The sequence below is a fragment of the Somniosus microcephalus genome, unplaced genomic scaffold (assembly GCF_052327205.1).
Source record: "Somniosus microcephalus isolate GS21.2 unplaced genomic scaffold, FLI_Smic_1.0 unresolved_chr1, whole genome shotgun sequence".
Classification (NCBI taxonomy): domain Eukaryota; kingdom Metazoa; phylum Chordata; class Chondrichthyes; order Squaliformes; family Somniosidae; genus Somniosus; species Somniosus microcephalus.
In genome coordinates, this window is record NW_028225179.1 from 48,178,888 (window position 1) to 48,199,978 (window position 21,091).

At 48.7% G+C, this 21,091-nt stretch overlaps 2 protein-coding genes across 2 annotated transcripts; one reads left to right on the forward strand and one right to left on the reverse strand.

Annotated features, from left to right (window-relative positions):
* Positions 1-364: 364 nt before the first annotated feature.
* On the forward strand, positions 365-12,153 carry LOC147094913 (BTB/POZ domain-containing protein 17-like). Its single transcript, XM_085974537.1, has 2 exons — positions 365-421; positions 10,456-12,153. Exons 1-2 carry the CDS (start codon positions 380-382, stop codon positions 11,767-11,769), a joined length of 1,356 nt encoding a protein of 451 aa, XP_085830663.1. The 5' UTR covers positions 365-379; the 3' UTR covers positions 11,770-12,153.
* Positions 478-19,429, reverse strand: LOC147094914 (uncharacterized). Its single transcript, XM_085974538.1, has 2 exons — positions 18,850-19,429; positions 478-6,210 (listed from the first exon to the last, which is right to left on the reverse strand). The coding sequence occupies exon 2, from the start codon at positions 5,568-5,570 to the stop codon at positions 4,302-4,304; it is 1,269 nt and encodes a 422-aa protein (XP_085830664.1). The 5' UTR covers positions 5,571-6,210; positions 18,850-19,429; the 3' UTR covers positions 478-4,301.
* Positions 19,430-21,091: the final 1,662 nt, after the last annotated feature.

The window sequence follows — 21,091 nt, forward strand, 5'->3', positions numbered from 1 at the left end:
CAAGAAGGCGGCTCACCACCACCTTCTCGAGGGCGATTAGGGATGGGCAATAAATGCCGGCCTTGCCAGCGACGCCCACATCCCACAAATGAGTAATAAATAAGAAATGTTTTCTTATAATACTCCTGTGAAGCGTCTTGGGACATTTCACTATGTTAAAGGCGCTATATAAATGCAAGTTGTTGTTGTTGCATCTCTATGATGAGCCTTGGGACTTGTTATTTGTATGTTTAAAGCTGCTGTGTAAAAGTTAGATGTTAAGGGATTTTAATGGTGCTTCCTGTGTGAGTCAGAGTCTCAGGAACCGAATAATTACATCAGAACAGAGAAATGAAACTGAAAGCAAGGAGCTAAAGATCGTCGCCTTCCACAGTTCAGCATGGCCACCATCTGTGAGTTCACTCAAGAGCTGGAATCGTCGGTGAGTGCTTGTCTCTTTCCTATAGAATGAATTTAAATCAAAGTTTCTGCAGAGAGAGAGATGGACAGAGATACAGAAAAAGAGAGACAGAGGGGGGAGAGTGAGAAACTGAGAAAGGAAGACAAAGAGAGAGAGAGACAGACAGACAGAGAGAGTGTTTTTTATTCATTCACAGAATGTGGGCATCGCTGGCAAGACCAGCATTTATTGCCCATCCCTAGTTGCCCCTGAGAAGGTGGTGGTTACTGTTAGATCCGTGGTTTAGTGGATAAATAATTACACGGATGCTGTACATTAACAATTAACAGGCCTTTACTGGAGGAGGGTAATCTCTAGACTGGGGTACAGAGGCATGCGCACAGCTTATATACCAGTGTGGTTACTGCCGGTGCTACAGTATACAAGAGCTGTAAAAAGTAGTTCTGACTTAAAGCACATAACCTACAATTCCTCCCTTTTTAGGTTAATAGTACCCCCTTAATATTCAAATAACAATTACATTTTTACATGTACATTCAATAACAAAAGTGCATTTATAGATTCAGTCTTTGGGGCGGCTTCCTGACCCGTTCGGGATAGCGCCTTTCCGGAGGTTCTTGTTCTTGGTGCAGAGGCGATTCTGACCCCCTTTCATCGGGTAGTTCATCGGGTTCCACTGCTACTGTTTCTGGGGTAGATGCTACCGGTATGTCAGGTTCATCCCCAGGCACTCGAGACGTGGGGTTGACGCATTCCTGTGATGCAAAGATCTGATCGACGTGGTGTCTCACAATGTTCTCCCCGACATCCACTGTGTACATCAATGGCCCCTGCATTGTACATATTGTTCCGGGTTGCCACTTCTCTGTTCGATAGTCCCGGGCCAAGACTGATTGCCCTACATTGAAGCTCCTTGTCGGCTTCTCGTTGATGTGCTGGAATTGTTTGTCCTCAACATTTCTTCGCACATTTGGTCTGAGCAAGTCCAGACGAGATCTCAACCTTCGGTTATAGAACATCATGGCCGGGGTCTGGTTGGTAACTGCATGTGTCGCGTTTCGGTAGGCTAACAAGAAATTGTCCATCTTATGCTGTAGTGGAATTTCATCGTCGCACATGGCCTTTATCGCCTTCTTAAAGGTTTGTACGAACCTCTCAGCCAATCCATTGGTGGCTGGATGATACGGGGCGGATGTGTAATGCCTTACCCCATTCCTTTTCATGAATTTTTGGAACTCGTCGGGCACAAAGTGTGGTCCATTATCAGAGCAGATCTGCTCTGGCAAACTGTTTCTGGCAAATATGGTCCATAGGACTGCAATCGTTTTCTCTGTCGTGGTTGAAGACATCTTTATCACCTCAGGCCACTTTGAATGAGCATCCACTGCTATTAAGAACATTGAGTCCATGAATGGACCAGCGAAATCAATGTGCACCCGTTGCCATGGAGAGGAGGGCCACTCCCATGGGTGTAGAGGGGCATGTGGTGGTGCATTTTGGACCTTCTGGCATCCTAAGCAGCTCTTAGTTAGGTCTTCGATTTGTATTCGATTCCCGGCCACCACACAAGCCCTAGCTGGGCTTTTCATTTTCACTCTCCCCAGATGACCTTCATGTAGCTCATTTAGCACTCTCTCCCTTAACTTGGGTGGTATCACCACTCTGGATCCACACATCACTGTCCCCTGGCATACTGACAGCTGTTCTCTTCTGGATGAGAATGCTGGCAACAGTGAGTCGCCATGTGTTGGCCATCCCCTCACCGTCAATTCATATACCCGTGACAGCGTTGGATCATTGCGGGTTTCCTTCTCTATATCCGCGTTTGTTACTGGCAATCGTTCAATTATCGACGAATAAAATATCTCGATAGGGTCCACTGCTGGTGCTTCCTCCACAGTAGGCAGTGGCAGGCGCGATAGCCCATCAGCGTTCCCATGCTGTCTCGTGCCTTTATATTCTATTTCATATTGATTCGCCCCTAGAAACAGGGACCATCTTTGTAACCGCTGTGCAGTCATTACTGGCATGCCCTTCTTAGGATTAAAGATGGAGACAAGTGGTTGGTGGTCAGTCAGCAAGGTGAACCCCTGCCCATGCAAATAGTGGTTGAATTTTTTTACTCCCCATACTAGGCTGAGGGCCTCCCTGTCAATCTGGGCGTAGTTGCGCTCGGCTGAGGTTAGTGACCGACACGCAAAGGCTACTGGCCCCTCCAACCCATCTGGGAATTTGTGCGACAGCACCGCTCTAATACCATAGGGTGATGCATCACATGCCAAACGAATTGGTAGTGCTGGGTTGAAATGGGCCAACACCTCTTTTGATGTGATCAATTCTTTACACTTGTGGAAAGCTCGTCTACGTTCGTCATCCTACTTCCATGGTACCCCTGTTTGCAGTAGGGTGTTCAGCGGGTGTAATACCGTAGACAAGTTTGGTAAGAACTTGTGGTAATAGTTTACCAGCCCGAGGAACGACCTCAGTTGTGACACATTTTCCGGAGCTGGAGCCTTGACTACTGCCTCAATCTTGTCCGGGGACTTATGTAACCCCTCTTCATCGATGACATGGCCGCAATACGAGATCTTTTTCTGGAAAAACTCGCACTTGTGGCGATTAGCTCATAGCCCATATTCCTTTAATCTGGCGAGCACCTTCTCTAAGTTGGCGAGGTGATCACCGTCATTTGCGCCCGTGACCAAGATGTTGTCCAAATAACACTGGGTCCCTGGAATCCCTTGCAGGACCTGATCCATTGCCCTTTGCCAGATAGCCGGAGCCGAGGCCGGTTGTATTGATAGAGACCTTTATGGGTGTTGATCGTAAGGTAATGTTTCGAAGCTTCTTCTACCTCCATTTGCAAGTACGCCTGGGCTAGATCAATTTTGCTGAAGCGTTTACCACCAGATAGTGAGGCGAAAATATCCTCAATTCGTGGAAGCGGATATTGCACCGTGTGAAGGACTGGGTTCACTGTCACCTTAAAATCCCCACAGATGCGGACCTTCTTTGGTTCCCCAGGCGTATTACTCAACGACCTCTTCATTACAGGAACGATGGGTGTAGCCCACTCGCTCCAGTCCACTTTGGACAGTACTCCTGAATGTTCCAACCCTTCCAGCTCTGCTTCAACCGCTGGTCTGATCGCATAAGGCACTGGTCTGGCCGTCAGAAACTTTGGGCTTGCATTATCCTCTGTTTTAATTGTTGCTGTTATTCCTTTTAGTGTTCCTAGTCCCTCCTGGAACACTTCTTTTGCGTCAGTTAGCATTTTTGACGGTCGTCCAGGTGTGACGTCGTCATCCTTTTTGGCCTCCACCTTCAGTGCCTTTATGGAATGCCAATCTAAATGTATCTTCCGGATCCATTCACGTCCTAGCAGTGGTGGTCCTCCATTTGGCAATACATATATATCCATTTTAGGTATTTCCTGACCTTTATATGTCACTTTCACCCTTATCATTCCTTTGGGGTAGACTTTTTGCCCCGTATACATCTTCAAGACAATCTCTGTAGCTTTCAAGGGTATGTGTGAAAATAGCCGCTTGTAGTCTCTTTGATTTATGACTGTTGGAGCTGACCCTGTGTCCAATTCAATTTCCACTTGGACGCCGTCTATCTTGAGTGTAACCCAGATAGTCTGGTGATCCTCCATTTTGGTTACATTATGTAGTTTCAGACAACCCAGCTCCTTGCTTCCGGAGTCTGTGTCACTTTTCTGTTCGTCTGAACCATTGTACATCACCTGGTGTACCTTTTTGTACTTCTCCTGTAGAGATTTCTTACTGTTGGTTTTCTTCCCAGACCTGCAGACTCTTGCTATGTGTCCTGCTTTCCCACACTGTCTGCACACTTGGTCCTTGAACCAACAATCTTTCTGGTCATGTGTTGTTCTGCCTCAGCGATAGCACTTCCCTGTTCCATAGGTCATTTCGTTGGTGCCAAATTCTTGCGGTCTCCGTTGTATCTCTGCAGCGCCCCTTGCGGCTGTATCGTGTGATACTGCCATACTGAAAGCTTTGTCCAGCGTCAGGTCCTTTTCTGATAGAAGCCATTTCTGGGTTCCTTCACTTTGTAGCCCACACACAAACTTGTCCCTTAACGTGTCTGCTAGTCCCGCTCCAAACTGGCAGTATTTCGATAGCTTGCGCAGTTCCGTTAGGTACTCAGCATTGCTTTCGTCTTTGTGTTGGTTCCTTTTATGGAACTTAAATCGTTCTGCTATCAGCAGCGGTGTGGGGTTTAAGTGGTCCTGTAGGATTTCTACTATGCTTTCAAAATTCTTGTTTACCGGCTTCTCTGGGGTTATTAGATTTAGCAGTAACCCATAAGTTTTTGTACCCATGGAATTTAACAGAACCAGTGCTTTATTAGCATTTGGCACTTCATTCGCCCTGCAGTACACCTCAATACGTTCCACATATGTCGCCCAATCTTCGACTTCATTGTCGAACGTAGAGATACTGCCACTCTTCGGCATCCTTGGTTGTGCGTTAACTATCACCAATGGCGCCTCCCGTGCTTCCCCTTCTTCTCCGCTGGCACAAAATGGCGTCTCCTGTGCTTTCCTTCCTTCCCGCGCTCGCCCGTCTTCTCCGCTGCGGCTTCTAAAAATGGCATCTCCGCGGCTCAATGGCGCCTCCCACGCTCTCCCTGCTTCTCCGCGGCTCAATGGCATCTCCCGCGCTCTCCCTGCTTCTCCGCGGCTCAATGGTGTCTCCCCTTGCTTCGCCCTGCGGACCCTGGTCAGCCCGTGATCCCTGGCTGTGCTCTGCACGTTCTTCTCTTGATATTTGTCGACGCCGCTCCGTCTAGAACCCGGCTGTTTCTTACCCTCTCTCCGGTTTGCAGTATTTTTCCCCGACGCCGCTCGGTGATCAACCCCCGGCTGTGCCCTGCTCTCTTCACCCTCTTTCTTACCCATCGACGCTGCCCGGCTCTCTCTCTCTGCCGTCGGTCGGCTCCAGCCGCCACTGCTCGGGAAGGGTCTGCTCTGGACCTGTCGTCGGTCTCGTACTGCTCGTTGTGGCTGGGGAACCAAGCCCGGCTCTCCACAGCCTCCCCAGCGAAGTTGGATCTCTGCCTGACTGCTGGGTGGTTGCTCGCGGTCGACGCCCGTGTTCCTGGACTCGACTATTTTTTTTTTATGTTGCAGGTAGATTCGCATCAATACTCGTCGCCACTGTTAGATCCGTGGTTTAGTGGATAAATAATTACACGGATGCTGTACATAAACAAATAACAGGTCTTTACTGGAGGAGGGTAATTTCTAGACTGGGGTACAGAGGCATGCGCACAGCTTATATACCGGTGTGGTTACTGCCGGTACTACAGTATACAAGAGCTGTAAAAAGTAGTTCTGACTTAAAGCACATACACTACAGTTACCCACCTTCTTGAACCGCTGCAGTCCGTGTGGTGAAGGTCCTCCCACTGTGCTGTTAGGGAGGGAGTTCCAGGATTTTGACCCAGCGACGATGAAGGAACGGCCGATATATTTCCAAGTCAGGATGGTGTGTGGCTTGGAGGAGGAACTTGGAGGTGGTGGTGTTCCCATGCGCCTGCTGCCCTTGTCCTTCTAGGTGGAAGAGGTCGCAGGTTTGGGAGGTGCTGCTGAAGAAGCCTTGGCGAGTTGCTGCAGTGCATCTTGTAGATGGTACACACTGCAGCCACGGTACGCCGGTGGTGGAGGGAGTGAATGTTTAAGGTGGTGGATGGGGTGCCGATCAAGCGGGCTGCTTTGTCCTGGATGGTGTCGAGCTTATTAAGTGTTGTTGGAGCTGCCCTCATTTTCTGAGAGAGGGAGACTGAGAAAAACAGAGAGAGAGAAACAGAAAGGCAGAGAGTGAGGGGGAGAGAGACAGAGAATGGGATTGAGAGAGACAGACAAGACTTAGAAACATAGAAACATAGGAGCAGGAGTTGGCCATTGGGCCCTTCGAGCCTGCTCCGCCATTCAATATGATCATGGCTGATCCTCTATCTCAATACCATAGCCCCGCCCTCTCCCCATACCCCTTGATGCCTTTTGTGTCTAGAAATCTATCTATCTCCTTCTTAAATATATCCAGTGACTTGGCCTCCATGGCCTTCTGTGGTAAAGAATTCCACAGGTTCACCACCCTCAGTGAAGAAATTTCTCCTCATCTCAGTCCTAAATGTCCTACCCCGTATCCTGAGACTGTGACTCCTCATTCTAGACCCCCCCCCAGCCAGGGGGAGCATCCTCCCTGCATCCAGTCTGTCTAGCCCTGTCAGAATTTTATACGTTTCAATGAGATCCCCTCTCATTGTTCTAAACTCTAGTGAATACAGGCCTAGTCGACCCAATCTCTCCTCATACGACAGTCCTGCCATCCCAGGAATCAGTCTGGTGAACCTTCGCTGCACTCCCTCTATGGCAAGTATATCCTTTCTTAGGTAAGGAGATCAAAACTGCACACAGTACTCCAGGTGTGGTCTCACCAAGCATCACTTGCATTTATATAGCGCCTTTCACGACCACCGGACGTCCCAAAGCGCTTTACAGCCAATGAAGTGTAGTCACTGTTGTAAAGCAGGACCAGTGACAAGGAGGGAGAGACAGCAGGACAGGTAGATAAGGTGGTTAAAAAGGCATACGGGATACTTGCCTTCATTAGCCGAGGCATAGAATATAAGAGCAGGGAGGTTATGATGGAGCTGTACAAAATGCTAGTTAGGCCACAGCTGGAATACAGTGTGCAGTTCTGGTCGGCACACTATAGGAGGGATGTGATTGCTTTGGAGAGGGTGCAGAGGAGATTCACCAGGATGTTACCTGGGCTGGAGCGCTTCAGCTATGAAGAGAGACTGGACAGGCTGGGGTTGTTTTCCTTAGAGCAGGGAAGGCTGAGGGGGTACCTGATTGAGGTGTACAAAATTATGAGGGGCATAGTGAAGAGATTGCAAAGTCTCTGAAGAATGGATTCAGTCAAGAATTATTTTTTGTGGGCTTTATGTGATTTTTCTGAGGGTATTTTCCCTGTTATGGAATCGCCCTGTGCAGATACGTGAAAGACTGGTTTTGTTAAAACTCCAGAGAACACATGGCAGTTGGCTGTGATAAAAGAACTCATCCAGTGTGTATGGGTCCGGCCGACAGTCCTGGAAAAAGGAAGGGGGCCATTGAAATTGATTAGAAAAACCACTCTAATATGCAAAGCACTTCTCACCTCCATCTCAGAAGAGAAGCAGAACAATGAACCCACTAGCTCACGCAGCAAAGACCGAAAGATATGTCCCAGACTTAGGGCCATTAACCCAATACGCGTGGGTCCGACGATGACCCATCGCTGATTAAGCACCGGAGTGCTTAGAATTTCTCCCAACACCAAGACCGAAAGATGTCCCAGACTTAGGGCCATTAACCCAATACACATGGGTCCGAGGATGACCCATCACAGATTTAGCACCAGAGTGCTCAGAAGCAAATGGATTTTTAAGATTGGTGGGAAAAGACAGGCAGACTGTTATGAATCTCATCATCATAAAGAAACGACTCATGAAATAATGCTGGACGGCCAGCTGGTGGCGCCGTCCAAGGAGTATAAATACTCGGGCGTGGGCCCAGCTAACCCAGGGACATTTTGTAAGACAGGAACTAGTGAAGTACAACTAGACCTCCATGTTCTGAAACAAGTTGATTAAAGCCTTACTTTATACTCAAACTAAGTGCGCAGTGAGTTTTATTATGTCATAGACTATCTATAAAGACAGAGGGGGAAAAACTCAACCTCGCCGGCCAGACAGTGATCACATATTCTATTTTCTTTAGGTTGCCAGGATTTCTTGTATCTTCCTTTTTCAATTGCCAGTTGGTGGTCGCTTAGTCTGTATCTGGTGAGGGTCTGTCTCTGTTTTGTGTCTCTGATGGTCGAGAGATAGTCTGCCAGTTTATATTCTCTTTATAGGGCCCGGTAGCATTCTAATCTGCTTTGGCTTTTGGTTATTTTGTTCCAATGTTCCAGGTAGGTTTCTTTGCATTGTTTAATGATTTGGTTCACTCGGATTGGTGTTTGGAGAGCAGTGTTGGTCTGGGACTGGTCAGGGTCCGGCTGGGTAGGAGTACTTAGTTTCAGTAACAACTGACTCAGGGGACTCATTTCTGGGTTCAGCTCTTGGGTCTGTCTGTCTCTCTCTATGTCTCTCTCTCACTATCTCTCTCTCTCTCTTTCTCTGTCTCTCTTTCTACCTGTCTTTCTCTCTCTGTCTCTTTCTCTCACACTGTGGCCTAGAAATTCGGTGGGCTGCGCCACCAGTTAGCGCCTAAAGAGGGCACTCAGTGGCTTTAGCGCCACTGGCCACGCCTCCTGCGATATTTAGCTGGGGCGCCAATGGTGGCATTAGCCTGTTGCGCTGCGCCGCCACCGATGACGTCATCGGTGTGCGCAGCGCCCCGCTACCACCCCGATCGCAATATTTGGCAGCGACCGCCTCCGCAGCGCCGCTCGCTAATCGCGCCCGGTTCACGGGGCCTACCTGTGGCAGCAGTGGCGCAAATTCAGGTGGAGGTGCGGGGCAGCCATTTTTTTCGGCAGCCGCCTGCCAGCACCTCCGTCCCCGGCCTCCTGATCTCCCCCCGCGGCATTGCCGGCTGTTTTCCGAGACCCCGGCACTTCTCCTCGGTGCCGGGCTCTTTTGCCAGCACTCCCGATCTCCGATCGCGCTGGTGCAGGCCCCTCCCCCTTAAGAATGGGAGGAAGGCCTGCAGTACTGCAGCGCGCCGTGCCGCAGCGTGTGGCGCTGTGGCACGTTGCGTTGCGATATTCAGTTTCAGCGCCCTAAGAGGGACGCGGAGCGCCTCGAGCCTCGCCCCGTGTCCCTCTCGGGGCGCTCAAGCTGAATTTCTGGTGGTCGCTAATTCTCCAAACGCTGCGTTAAATCCGGCGCCCAGGCGAGCTTGGCGCCCCGTTTGCAGCTCCACCCAATTTCTCCCCCAGACTCTTTTGCACCATTCTCTCTCTCTCTCTCTTGCCTCCCTGCTCCAACAAGACAAGAAGTACCAGAGAAAGCCGACGAGCAGAGCGATCGAAAGCGGGTTAAGCGTAGTCTCTCAGAAGTGAAGTTTTTTTGGGCTATTCCGAGGGTGGGGGAGCTTCGTTTGGTTTAGCCAAGCGAAGGGATTTATGCAACTGGGTAATTCATTGGTAGGAGTGGAATTAGCATCCACCATAGCAACAAGGGAATTACTGCTTGTTCTAGTCCCCAGTTTTGTACTGTATGTACGTTGATTGTAATCTGGACTTTATTCTCCACAGGGATTGTGATTTCGTTTAGTAGTGCATGTTTTAGCCAGTGTATGTTAGACCAAATAAATACAAGTTTGATTTTTCACTGAAGCGTTCCTGTCCGTGACTTATTTCATTAACACTCTGAATAATAATTCCCGGGTATAGAACTTTCGTAAGGCGGGGGCGATTCGGACCGTCCATCTAGCAATTGGGCTAGGATCAAAAACCGTTTACATCTCCTGGCGACCAGCGGCAGGATCTGGGTTAAAGGACCTGGGTTAAAGGAGTGTAAAAACCGCCTACATCTCTTGGCGACCACGGCAGGACCAGGGTTAAAGGATCTGGGTTAAAGGCATGTAAAAACTGCCTACAATAGATAGGTTAGATAGAAAGGAACTTTTCCCCTTAGCAGAGGGGCCAATAACCAGTGGGCATAGTTTCAAGGTAAGGGGCAGGAGGTTTAGAGGGGATTTGAGGAAAAACTTTTTCACCCAGAGGGTGGTTGGAATCTGGAACTCACTGCCTGATAGGGTGGTAGAGGCAGGAACTCTCACAACATTCAAGAAGCATTTAGATGAGCACTTAAAACGCCATAGCATACAAGGCTACGGACCAAGTGCTGGAAAATAGGATTAGAATAGACAGGGCTTGATGGCCGGCGCGGACATGATGGGCCAAAGGGCCTCTTTCTGTGCTGTATAACTCTATGACTCTGTGACAGTGAAAGAGAGGGGAGAGACAGAGACAGAGAAAGAGCTGGCTGATCTGTACATTAATGCATGGTTTGCCCTTCACCGCCAGGTCATGGATGCCGCGGGGCCCTTGGAGCCGCTGGATCACCAGGCCAAGTTGATCGAGATCCTCTGCACCCTGTTCAACAAGGAGGAGCTCAGTGACCTCCAACTGACCGTGAACAAGAAGCTAACGCTGAACGTCCACTGTTTCATCTTGGCCGCGCGCAGCGACGTCTTCAAGGCCCTGTTGGACACCGAGAGCTGGTCGGACGCCAGAGGCCGGGTTGTCCACCTCACCGAGGATGAGGGCTGCCTGGCCTACTTCCCCGACTTCCTGAGGTACCTCTACAGCGGCAGCGTCACCCTCAGCACTGGGAGCGCGCTGCCCCTTCACGTTCTGTCGGAAAAGTACAACGTCCGGGAGCTGAGGGAAAGCTGCCAGCGGTTCATGTTGGCCAACGTGTCCGCCCGGGGCTCCTCCAACCATGCCATCACCTGGCACAAGTACGCCAAGCTGGCAGGCCTTGCCCAACTGGAAGAGGAATGCCTGAGGTTTATAAGCTGGAACATTGGCACTGTGATCAAGTCCCCAGACTGGACGTTGATGGAAGCCCAGCAGCTCTCTGCTCTCCTCCAAAGCTCCAACACTGTGGTGGAAGATGAAGTGGTCCTTTTCCAAGCCCTGGCGAGCTGGCTCTCCCTGCATCCCACCCACGCTGAGGAAATGCTCGCCCACATTCGCTACCCCATGATACCGCCCGAGAAGCTGTTTGACCTACAAGCCCCTGGAGGCCTGCCCGCGGCCATCTCTTCCTACCTGCTCCGTGAGAGCCTGCTGGCCTACCAGGCTCACCTTCTGCCCGCGGAGGCCATTGGCCGGCGCCACGACATCACCACCATCCCTTTCACCATGAGGCTGTATACGTCGGGCAGTTTCAGCATACCCTGGGACATCCCAGGTTACAAGGCGATGGCCAAAACTGCTCTTAATAAAACCCTATCCACCAAATTCTTCCACCTGAAGACTGAATGGAACCTCACATATTCCCCGAAAGGGCAACGGATTGTAACACGGCAGAATTACAACAAGTATTACCGTAGATATGATGAGGTTGTGCAAGAGGACGACTTCTCAACACTTTCTGTCCACTTGAAAGGCTGCGACACAGCTGACAAGAACCACTCTCACAAGCTGAGCGTTCTGCTCTACCGGTGTGTCAATGGTGAGTGGTTTGTGTCTGACGTGAAAACCCTTGAGGTCCCACACACGGGGAACGCCAAGATAGACGACCTGATCCCCCTGTCGGAGCGGGACCAGTACGTCAGCGACGACACCATGAAGCTGCATCTCGTGGGTCTGACCATCTACGAGAAATGTTAGTGGGCGTGGCGAGGAGTGTTGCGGCCAATTCTTGGGCACCACACCTTCGAAAAGATGAAGGGGGCTTCAGTGACGTGGAGAGGCTGGAGAAGTAGGGCATATGAACACACGCATTAGGAGCAGGAGTCGGCCTGTATCCGTAGTTCTCTTGCTGTTAAATCTCAGTTGTTTTACATTAAACATCTTTTGATTGATCGCCTGAGTTGACCTCAGTCTCTTGATAGGAATTAGACCATTCCTACACAGTAAACCACCTCTGAACTGCTTCCAACGCATTTACATCCTTCCTTAAACAAGGAGACCAATACTGTACACAGTACTCCAGATGTGGTCTCACCAATGCCCTGTATAACTGAAGCATAACCTCCCTACTTTTGTATTCAATTCCCCTCGATAACATTCGATTTGTTTTCCTAATTACTTGCTGTACCTGCGTACCAACCTTTTGCTCTCCTTGGAGCAGAGACGATTAAGGGGAGATTTGATGGAGGGGTTCAAGATCACGGAGGGTTTTGTTAGAGTGAATAAGGAGAAACAGAAAGTCCAAAGGACACAGATTTAAGATAATCGACCAGAGGGGGAGATGAGGAGAACTTTTGTTACGCAGCGAGTTGCTGTGATCTGGAATGCGCTGCCTGAAAGGGCGGTGGAAGCAGATTCAATAGTGTCTTTCTAAAGGGAATTGGCAAATTGTTGAAAAGGAAAAAATTGCAGGGCTATGGGGAAAGAGCAGGGGAGCGTGTGTCTAATTGGAGAGCTCGGCCAAAGAGCCGGCACAGGCACGATGGGCCGAATGGTCTCCAGAGCTGTATCAGTCTATGGTTCTATGATTCTCTAAGTCTCTCCACATAACTGAAGTGCCTCACCCCTGGGACCATCGTAGTGTGGTGTCCAGAATTGGATACAATAAATGGTTTAAAAAAGCATAAGGGATCCTGGGCTTCATAAACAGAGGCACAGAGTACAAAAGTGTGGAAATTATGATGAACATTTATAAAACACCGATTCAGCCTCAACTTGAGTATTGTGTCGAATTCTGGGCACCGCACTTTAGGAAGGATGTGAAGGCCTTAGAGAGGGTGCAGAAAAGATTGACCAGAATGGTTCCAGGGCTGAGGGGCTTCAGTTACGTGGATAGACTGGAGAAGCTGGGGTTGTTCTCCTTGGAGCAGAGAAGGTTGAGAGGAGATTTGATAGAGGTGTTCAAATTCGTGAGGGGTCTGGACAGGTTAGATAGAGAGGAACTGGTCCCATTGGTGGAAGTGTCGAGAACCAGAGGACACAGGTTTAAGGTGATTGGCAGAAGACCCAAAGGTGACATGAGGAAAAACTTTTTTACACAGCGAGTGGTTAGGATCTGGAATTCACTGCCTGAGAGGGTGGTGGAGGCAGACTCAATCATGGCTTTCAAAAGGGAGTTGGATAAGTACCTGAAGGGAAAAGATTTGCAGGGCTACGGGGAAAGGGCGGGGGAGCGGGACTAGTTGAGGAGCTCTTGCAGAGAGCCAGCACGGGCTCGACGGGCCGAATGGCCTCCTTCCACACTGTAACCATTCTACGATTGGGGAATTTCTGCCGCCCTTGGGACATCACCGGCTATAAGGCGATAAATGAAACTGCTCTCAGTAGATCCCGATCTACCTGAAGACCGAATGCAATGTCACCTGATGGACCTTTGGACATGACCTGGGTTAGCCGCTGCCGAATAGAATTTGTTAAAACTGACTGTTTGAGAGAGGCATGCTGGGAAGCTTGGCCGAACTCCAAAAGCGTTCTGCCGGCTGTCTGGAATGCTACGGATAAGGAGGCCTCAAGCGACAGTGGGGAAAGCAGTGTAAACACCAGGTGCTGCTGGGTAGCATCTGTCTGTGTGACCATGGCAGAGAGAAAGAAACATTACTGAGAGGGATTACGATTGTCAGGAAGAATGGTCAAAGAGGCAGTCCACCAGACTGACCAGGGCTCCTTGCATGAGGCAGTTCAGGCTTGGGCTGATAAGTGGCAGGTAACATTCGCACCACACAAGTGTCAGGCAATGACTATCTCCAACAAGTGAGGGTCTAGCCATCTCCCCATGACATTCAATGGCATTACCATCGCTGAATCCCCCACCATCAACATCCTGGGGGTCACCATTGACCAGAAACTTAACTGGACCAGCCACATAAATACTGTGGCAACAAGAGCAGGTCAGAGGCTGGGTATTCAGCGGCGAGTGTCTCACCTCCTGACTCCCCAAAGCCTTTCTACCATCTGCAAGGCACAAGTAAGGAGTGTGATGGAATACTCTCCACTTGCCTGGATGAGTGCAGCTCCAACCACACTCAAGAAGCTCGACACCATTCAAGACAAAGCAGCCCGCTTGCTTGGCACCCCATCCACCACCTTAAACATTCACTCCCTCCACCACCGGTGCACCTTGGCTGCAGTGTGTACCATCTACAAGATGCACTGCAGCAACTCGCCAAGGCTTCTTCGGCAGCACCTCCCAAACCCGCGACCTCTTCAACCTAGAAGGGCAAGGGCAGCAGGCGCATGGGAACACCACCACCTCCAAGTTCCCCTCCAAGTCACACACCATCCTGACTTGGAAGTATATCACCGATCCTTCATCGTCGCTGGGTCAAAATCCTGGCACTCCCTCCCTAACAGCACTGTGGGAGGACCTTCACCACACGGACTGCAGCGGTTCAAGAAGGCGGCTCACCACCACCTTCTCAAGGGGCAATTAGGGATGGGCAATAAATGCTGGCCTTGCCAGCGACGCCCACATCACATAAACGAATTAATAAAAAGTCCGGAGGAACGCGACTACAATAACATATTTATATAGCTCCTTTACCTAGGATTACACAGGATATACAGCACAGAAACAGGCCATTTGGCCCAACCAGTCCATGCCGGCGTTTATGCTCCACTCGAGCCTCCTCCCATCTTTCCTCGTCAAACTCTATCAGCATAACCCTCTATTCCCTTCTCCCTCGTGTGCTTGTCTAGCCTCCCCTTAAATGCATCGATACTATTCGCTTCAACCACTCCCTGTGGCAGCGAGTTCCACATTCTCACCACTCTCTGGGTAAAGAAGGTTCTCCTGAATTCCCTATTGGATTTCTTGGTGACTATCTTATATTGATGGCCTCTAGTTATGCTCTTCCCCACAAGTGGAAACATTCTCTCTGTTTCCACTCTATCAAAACCTTTCATCATTTTAAAGACCTCGATTAGGTCACCCCTCAGCCTTCTTTTTTCAAGAAAAGAGACCCAGCCTGTTCATCCTTTCCTGATATGTTACCCTCGCATTTCTGGTATCGTCCTTGTAAATCTTCTCTGCACCCTCTCCAGTGCCTCTATATCTTTTTTATAATATGGCGACCAGAACTGTACGCAGTGCTCCAAGTGTGGTCTAACCAAGGTTCGATACAGGTTTAGCATAACTTCACTACTTTTCAATTCTATACCTCCAGAAATAAACCCTAGTGACGCAAGAAAACTACTAGGCCTTGGTCTGTGTATTAAACAAGGCTTTAATCAACTGTTTTTGAACATGGAGATCTAGTTGTGTCCTTCACTAGTTCCTGTTAAAGAATGTCCTGAGCAAGCTGGGCCCATGCCCGAGTATTTATACACTCCCTGGACAGCGCCACCAGCAGGTCACACAGTATTATTTCATAAGTCATTTCCCATGATTGACAAGATTCATGTCACCTAGTGCTTGGTTTGCTTTTTTTAAATCGCCTTGTTAACCTATGTCGCTACTTTTAGTGATTTGTGTATTAGTACTCCGAGATCCCTTTGTTCCTCTACCCCACCTAGACTCCCGCCCTCCAAGTGATAAGTGACCTCCCTATTCTTCCTACCAAAATGTAATACCTCACACTTATCTGTGTTGAACTTCATTTGCCAATTTTATGCCCATTCTATGAGTTTATTAATGTCCTCCTGTAACTTGTTGCAGTCCTCCTCAGTATTGGCTATCCACCCCTAATTTGGTATCATCCGCAAAATTAGAAATTGTGTTTTTGATTCCAAAGTCTAAATCGTTAATGTAAATTGTGTACAACAGTGGTCCCAGCACTGATCCTGTGGAACACCACTACCCACCTTCTGCCACTCTGAATAGCTTCCCTTTACCCCTACTCTCTGCTTTCCAGTGCTGAAACCCTTATCCATGCCTTTGTTACCTCCAGACTTGACTATTCCAACGCACTCCTGGCTGGCCTCCCACATTCCACCCTACGTAAACTTGAGGTCATCCAAAACTCGGCTGCCCGTGTCCTAACTTGCACCAAGTCCCGTTCGCCCATCACCCCTGGGCTCGCTCACCTACATTGGCAACGCCTCGATTTTAAAATTCTCATCCATCTTTTCAAATCCCTCCATGGCCTCACTCCTCCCTATCTCTGTGATCTCCTCCAGCCCCACAGCCCCCCCGAGATATCTGAGCTCCTCTAATTCTGCCCTGTTGAGCTTCCCTGATTACAGTCGCTCAACCATTGGTGGCCGTGCCTTCTGTTGCCTAGGCCCTAAGCTCTGGAATTCCCTGCCTAAACCTCTCCGCCTCGCTACCTCTCTCTCCTCCTTTAAGTTGCTCCTTAAAACCTACCTCTTTGACCTAGCTTTTGGCCATCTGCCCTAATTTCTCCTTATGGGGCTCGGTGTCAATTTTTTTGTCTTCTAATGCTCCTGTGAAGCGCCTTGGGATGTTTTACTACATTAATGGTGCTAGTTGTTCTTCTTCTGTCCTGAAGCCAGCCAGCAATCTATTCTGCTACTTGTCCCCTGACTCCGCATTCACTGACCTTGTCCATTAGTCTATTATGTGGTACCTTATCGAAGGCCTTTTGAAAAACGAGTTAAATTACATTACATCTACTGCCTTTAACGCTAGTAAAACATCCCAAGGCTTCACAGGAGAGTCAATCAGACAAAATTTGACACGAGCCACGTAAGGAGATATTGGGCCGTATTTTCCGATCGGAGGCTTCCTGCGTGCGGAGGCCTCAAATCTGGAAAAAATCTACGAACTTACCTGAGGGCTCCCGAAGTCCGGATATTTCCCCGCCTGGGCCTCTCATAGAAACATAGAAAAATAGGAGCAGGAGTGGGCCATTCGGCCCTTCGATATGATCATGGCTGATCCTCTATCTCAATACTATATTCCCGCTCTCTCCCCATACCCCTTGATGCCTTTTGTGTCTAGAAATCTATCTATCTCCTTCTTAAATATATTCAGTGACGTGGCCTCCACAGCCTTCTGTGGTAGAGAATTCCAAAGGTTCACCAACCTCTGAGTGAAGACATTTCTCCTCATCTCAGTTCTAAATGTCCTACCCCGTATCCTGAGACTGTGACCCCTCGTTCTAGACCCCCCCAGCCAGGGGAAACATCCTCCCTGCATCCAGTCTGTCTAGCCCTGTCAGAATTTTATACGTTTCAATGAGATCCCCTCTCATTCTTCTAAACTCTAGTGAATACAGGCCCAGTCGACCCAATCTCTCCTCATATGACAGTCCTGACATCCCAGGAATCAGTCTGGTGAACCTTCGCTGCACTCCCTCTATGGCAAGTATATCCTTTCTTAGGTAAGGAGACCAAAACTGCACACAGTACTCCAGGTGTGGTCTCACCAAGGCCCTGTATAACTGTAGTAAGACATCCTTGCTCCTGTACTCAAATCCTCTTGCAATGAAGGCCAACATACCATTGGCCTTCCTAGCTGCTTGCTGCACCTGCATGTTTGCTTTCAGTGACTGGTGCATAGTGACTGCTCTCCAAACTCAAAATGCGCAGGGCCCACGTACCTTCAGGGGCGCAGACAGTTCGCAAGCATTCCTGGGATCACGTGGGCCATGGGGAGCCATTAGGAGAAGGGAATCTCCCTTCATCCACTCGACAGATAGACCTGTCAAATATATGAATGGAGATCACCCCAAAAACACAAAAAAATTTAATATTTTTTTTTAATCACATTTTTAAAATGAGTTGAAATTACAATAAATTAAATATTTTAAACAAAAATTAAATTTTTTGAAAAAAGTGTTTTACGGGGCTAAAAATAAACTTATCTTTTATAAGAGTATTTTTAAATTATAAATGAGTGAAATTTTTTTTAAACTTTTTTAAACTCTTATGCTGGTAACAGCAGGCCTTACCAGGCGTAAGAATTGTAAGGGTTTTCTGCGGGTGGAGGTTGTCCAGAAAGTGGAACTCTCCCCCCGCAGAGGCCCTTCTCCAGGACAGGCGTCCGATCTGTCAAGAGCATTCCTAAATGGCCGGCCCTTTATTCTGGAACTTTGACCCATGGTTCTGGACTCCACAGCCAGGGTAAACTGCCTCTCAGCATCTGCCCAGTCAAGCCCAGAAAGAATTTATATGTTCTTCCTTCAAGAGCATTCCTGACAGATCGGAAATGCCGATTTTCAGCGCGTGCGCTTGGCGTGCCTGAAACCGGCCAGTTCCGATGCCCCTGCGGGTGTGTACACAGCTCGTACCCACCCGTAGGGATCGGAATATCCGGCCCAATAGGACAGGTGACCCAAAGCTCAGCTAAAAAGGTAGGTTTTAAAGAGCGTCTTAGAGGCGAACATAAGAAATAAGAAATAGGAGCAGGATTTGGCCATGCGGCCCTCGAGCCTGCTCCGCCATTCAATAAGATCATGGCTGATCCTCTACCTCAACTGAAACTTCCCGACCTAGCCCCGTATCTCTCGATTCCTGTAATGTCCAAATCCATCTGGGTTAGGAATGTACTCAACGACTGAACAGCCTCAGCCTTCTGCGGTAGAGAATTCCAAAGATTCACAACCCTTAGAATGAAGACATTTCTCCTCATCTCAGTCCTAAATGGCCGGCCCCTTATTCTGAAACTTTGACCCCTAGTTCTGGACTCCACAGCCAGTGTAAACTGCCTCTCAGCATCCGCCCAGTCAAGCCCTGAAAGAATTTATATGTTCTTCCTTCGTACAGTGTGCTGATTTCATTTCACCACAGAAAACAATGTTTAACAGTGTAGTGGTTCGTATAAATCGCCACTATATAAGAGTTTAGCTTCGACGAACTATAAATAAGTTGTTTATTTACCAAAACAGGATAATACAGCAGGTAAGATGGCTGACTGCAACAGCACCATATTGTAGATCACAGGATAATTACAGCAGGTAAGATGGCTGACTGCAGGAGCACCATGTTGAAGACCTTGTCCCAGCGGGGACTCCACAAGGACTGCATTCCCAGGCGTGTGGGGAGCCTCATGACCTCCTCACACTCGGCTCTATATTCCCGACGTCACGTGACCGCGTCATGACGTCAGCACGTTCACGTGCGCTTAGACGGTCACATGACCTGCGCCGTTGCTTCGTACATCTCCCTGGTACAAAGGCTGGCTTTGAGACCAGGGTTGTAAGGCTGCGGTACTTGCCGCGGGAGTGGAGGATCGCTTCCCTCCCGCCTGCTGGCCGATGCGGCCGAAGTCGCGGTAGGCCGGGCTATGCCGGCGGCCGTCTTGGAAGCCCGAATCGGGCCGGCGGCCAATGCGCATGCGTCAAGTGATGCATGACGTCAGCGCGTTAGGTCGGCGGCTGACGCGCATACGTTACGTGATGCGTGACGTCAGCGCATTAGGTCGCCTCTTAAAGGGGCAACGGACCAACAGGTCAGTTAAAGGGGCAACGGCCCAAACTGGTAAGTTACAAATAAGTTAATTAAGTACATACAGTTAGGTAAGTTATACATACATAAATAAGTTAAAGGGAATTATGTAACTCAATGTAAAGGACAACTGTTGGGACCGCCACAACAGGATGGACACGCAGCAGGAAATACAATGCAGCCGCAGATTTATTCTCCAACCGCTTTCTGAGACTCGCACGCGGCCGTAAAAAGGGGGGAAAAAGCAGCACACGAGAGAAAGGGCGATTTGAATCCTAAATAACAACAGAAAATGCTGGAAAAAACTCAGCAGGCCAGGGCAACATCCGTGGAGAGAGAAACAGAGTTAACGTTTCAGGTCGAAACCCTTCGTCAGAACTGAGAAAAAAGCAGGAAATGAAACAGATTAAAAAGCAAGTTTGGGGGCTGGGAAATGGGGGAGGGGATGAAAGAACAAAAGGGAAGGTCTGGGAGGGGTGAGGAGGCATTAAGAGATATTCAAGGCGAGACGAGACGGTAATAGGACAGGTAAAGAAACAAAGGATGGCTCTGGATGAAGTGTGAAATGCGCAGGCAGAGTGAGAGACAGCTGCCGTGTGGGAGAGAGAAAATAGGAAAAGGCACAAACCAAAAGTGTGGATAAAAAATATATAAAAATATGATGGGGGCCGAGGTTATGATCTGAAATTGTTGAACTCGATATTGAGTCTGGAACGGAGAGGTAGAGAGGCCGAGAGGTTTAGGGAGGGAATTCCAGAGCTTAGGGCCCAGGCGGCTGAAGGCACGGCCAGAGGAAGTGGGTGGAATATTAACCTCTCGCCATGTCGGATATGGTACAGTAGCACAGTGGTAATGTCATTGGGCTAATAATCCAGAGCACCTGCTATAAGGAGATAGGAGATCAAATCCTACCACAGGCAGATGGGGAATATAAATTCAATTAAATAAATCTGGAATTAAAAACTAGTATCAGTAATGGTGACTATCAAACTACTGGATTGTCTGTAACAACCCATTTGGTTCACTAATGTCGTTCAGGGAAGGGAAATCTGCTGTCCTTACCTGGTCTGGCCTATATGTGACTCCTGACCCACAACAATGTGGTTGACACTTAACTGCCCTCTTGAAGGGATAATTACTAGTCCTAGCCCCTTTCGGGCTACCCTGGATCAGGCATGTTCCTCAGACGTTCACCTTCAACTAAAGTTTGAGGTAGCCGAATCCTAAAGACGCTTAATTGGGTCTAAAGGTCCGGACTATCTCTCCCTAAAGGAAAGGAACAACCTGAAACTGTTACCGTCCTCCAGATAGCACTTTTATTAAGTTTAGCTAGACTGTAATGTTACAGATATTATGAGGGTCTGGAAAACTCCCCCAGAATTCTGCAACTCCTCTCCAAAGAGTGTACAGAGATTGAATTCGCAAGTTTGATACAGAAGTCTTATGTGAGACAACTCTAAAAATATATAGATTTATTAAAGAACCGACATGCAGCTTATAGTTGGTGAGCCAATTGCAACATTAACTGTTCCAAAAAGAGAAACCTTACAATCTTATTATCAGAGAACCTTACTCTCAAATCTTAACTTCCCTACAGTTTTACAGTTCTTAAATATCCACCAAAATCAAATACCTTTGATCCCTGAGGTACAAAGAGTTGGAGACTTACAGAGCC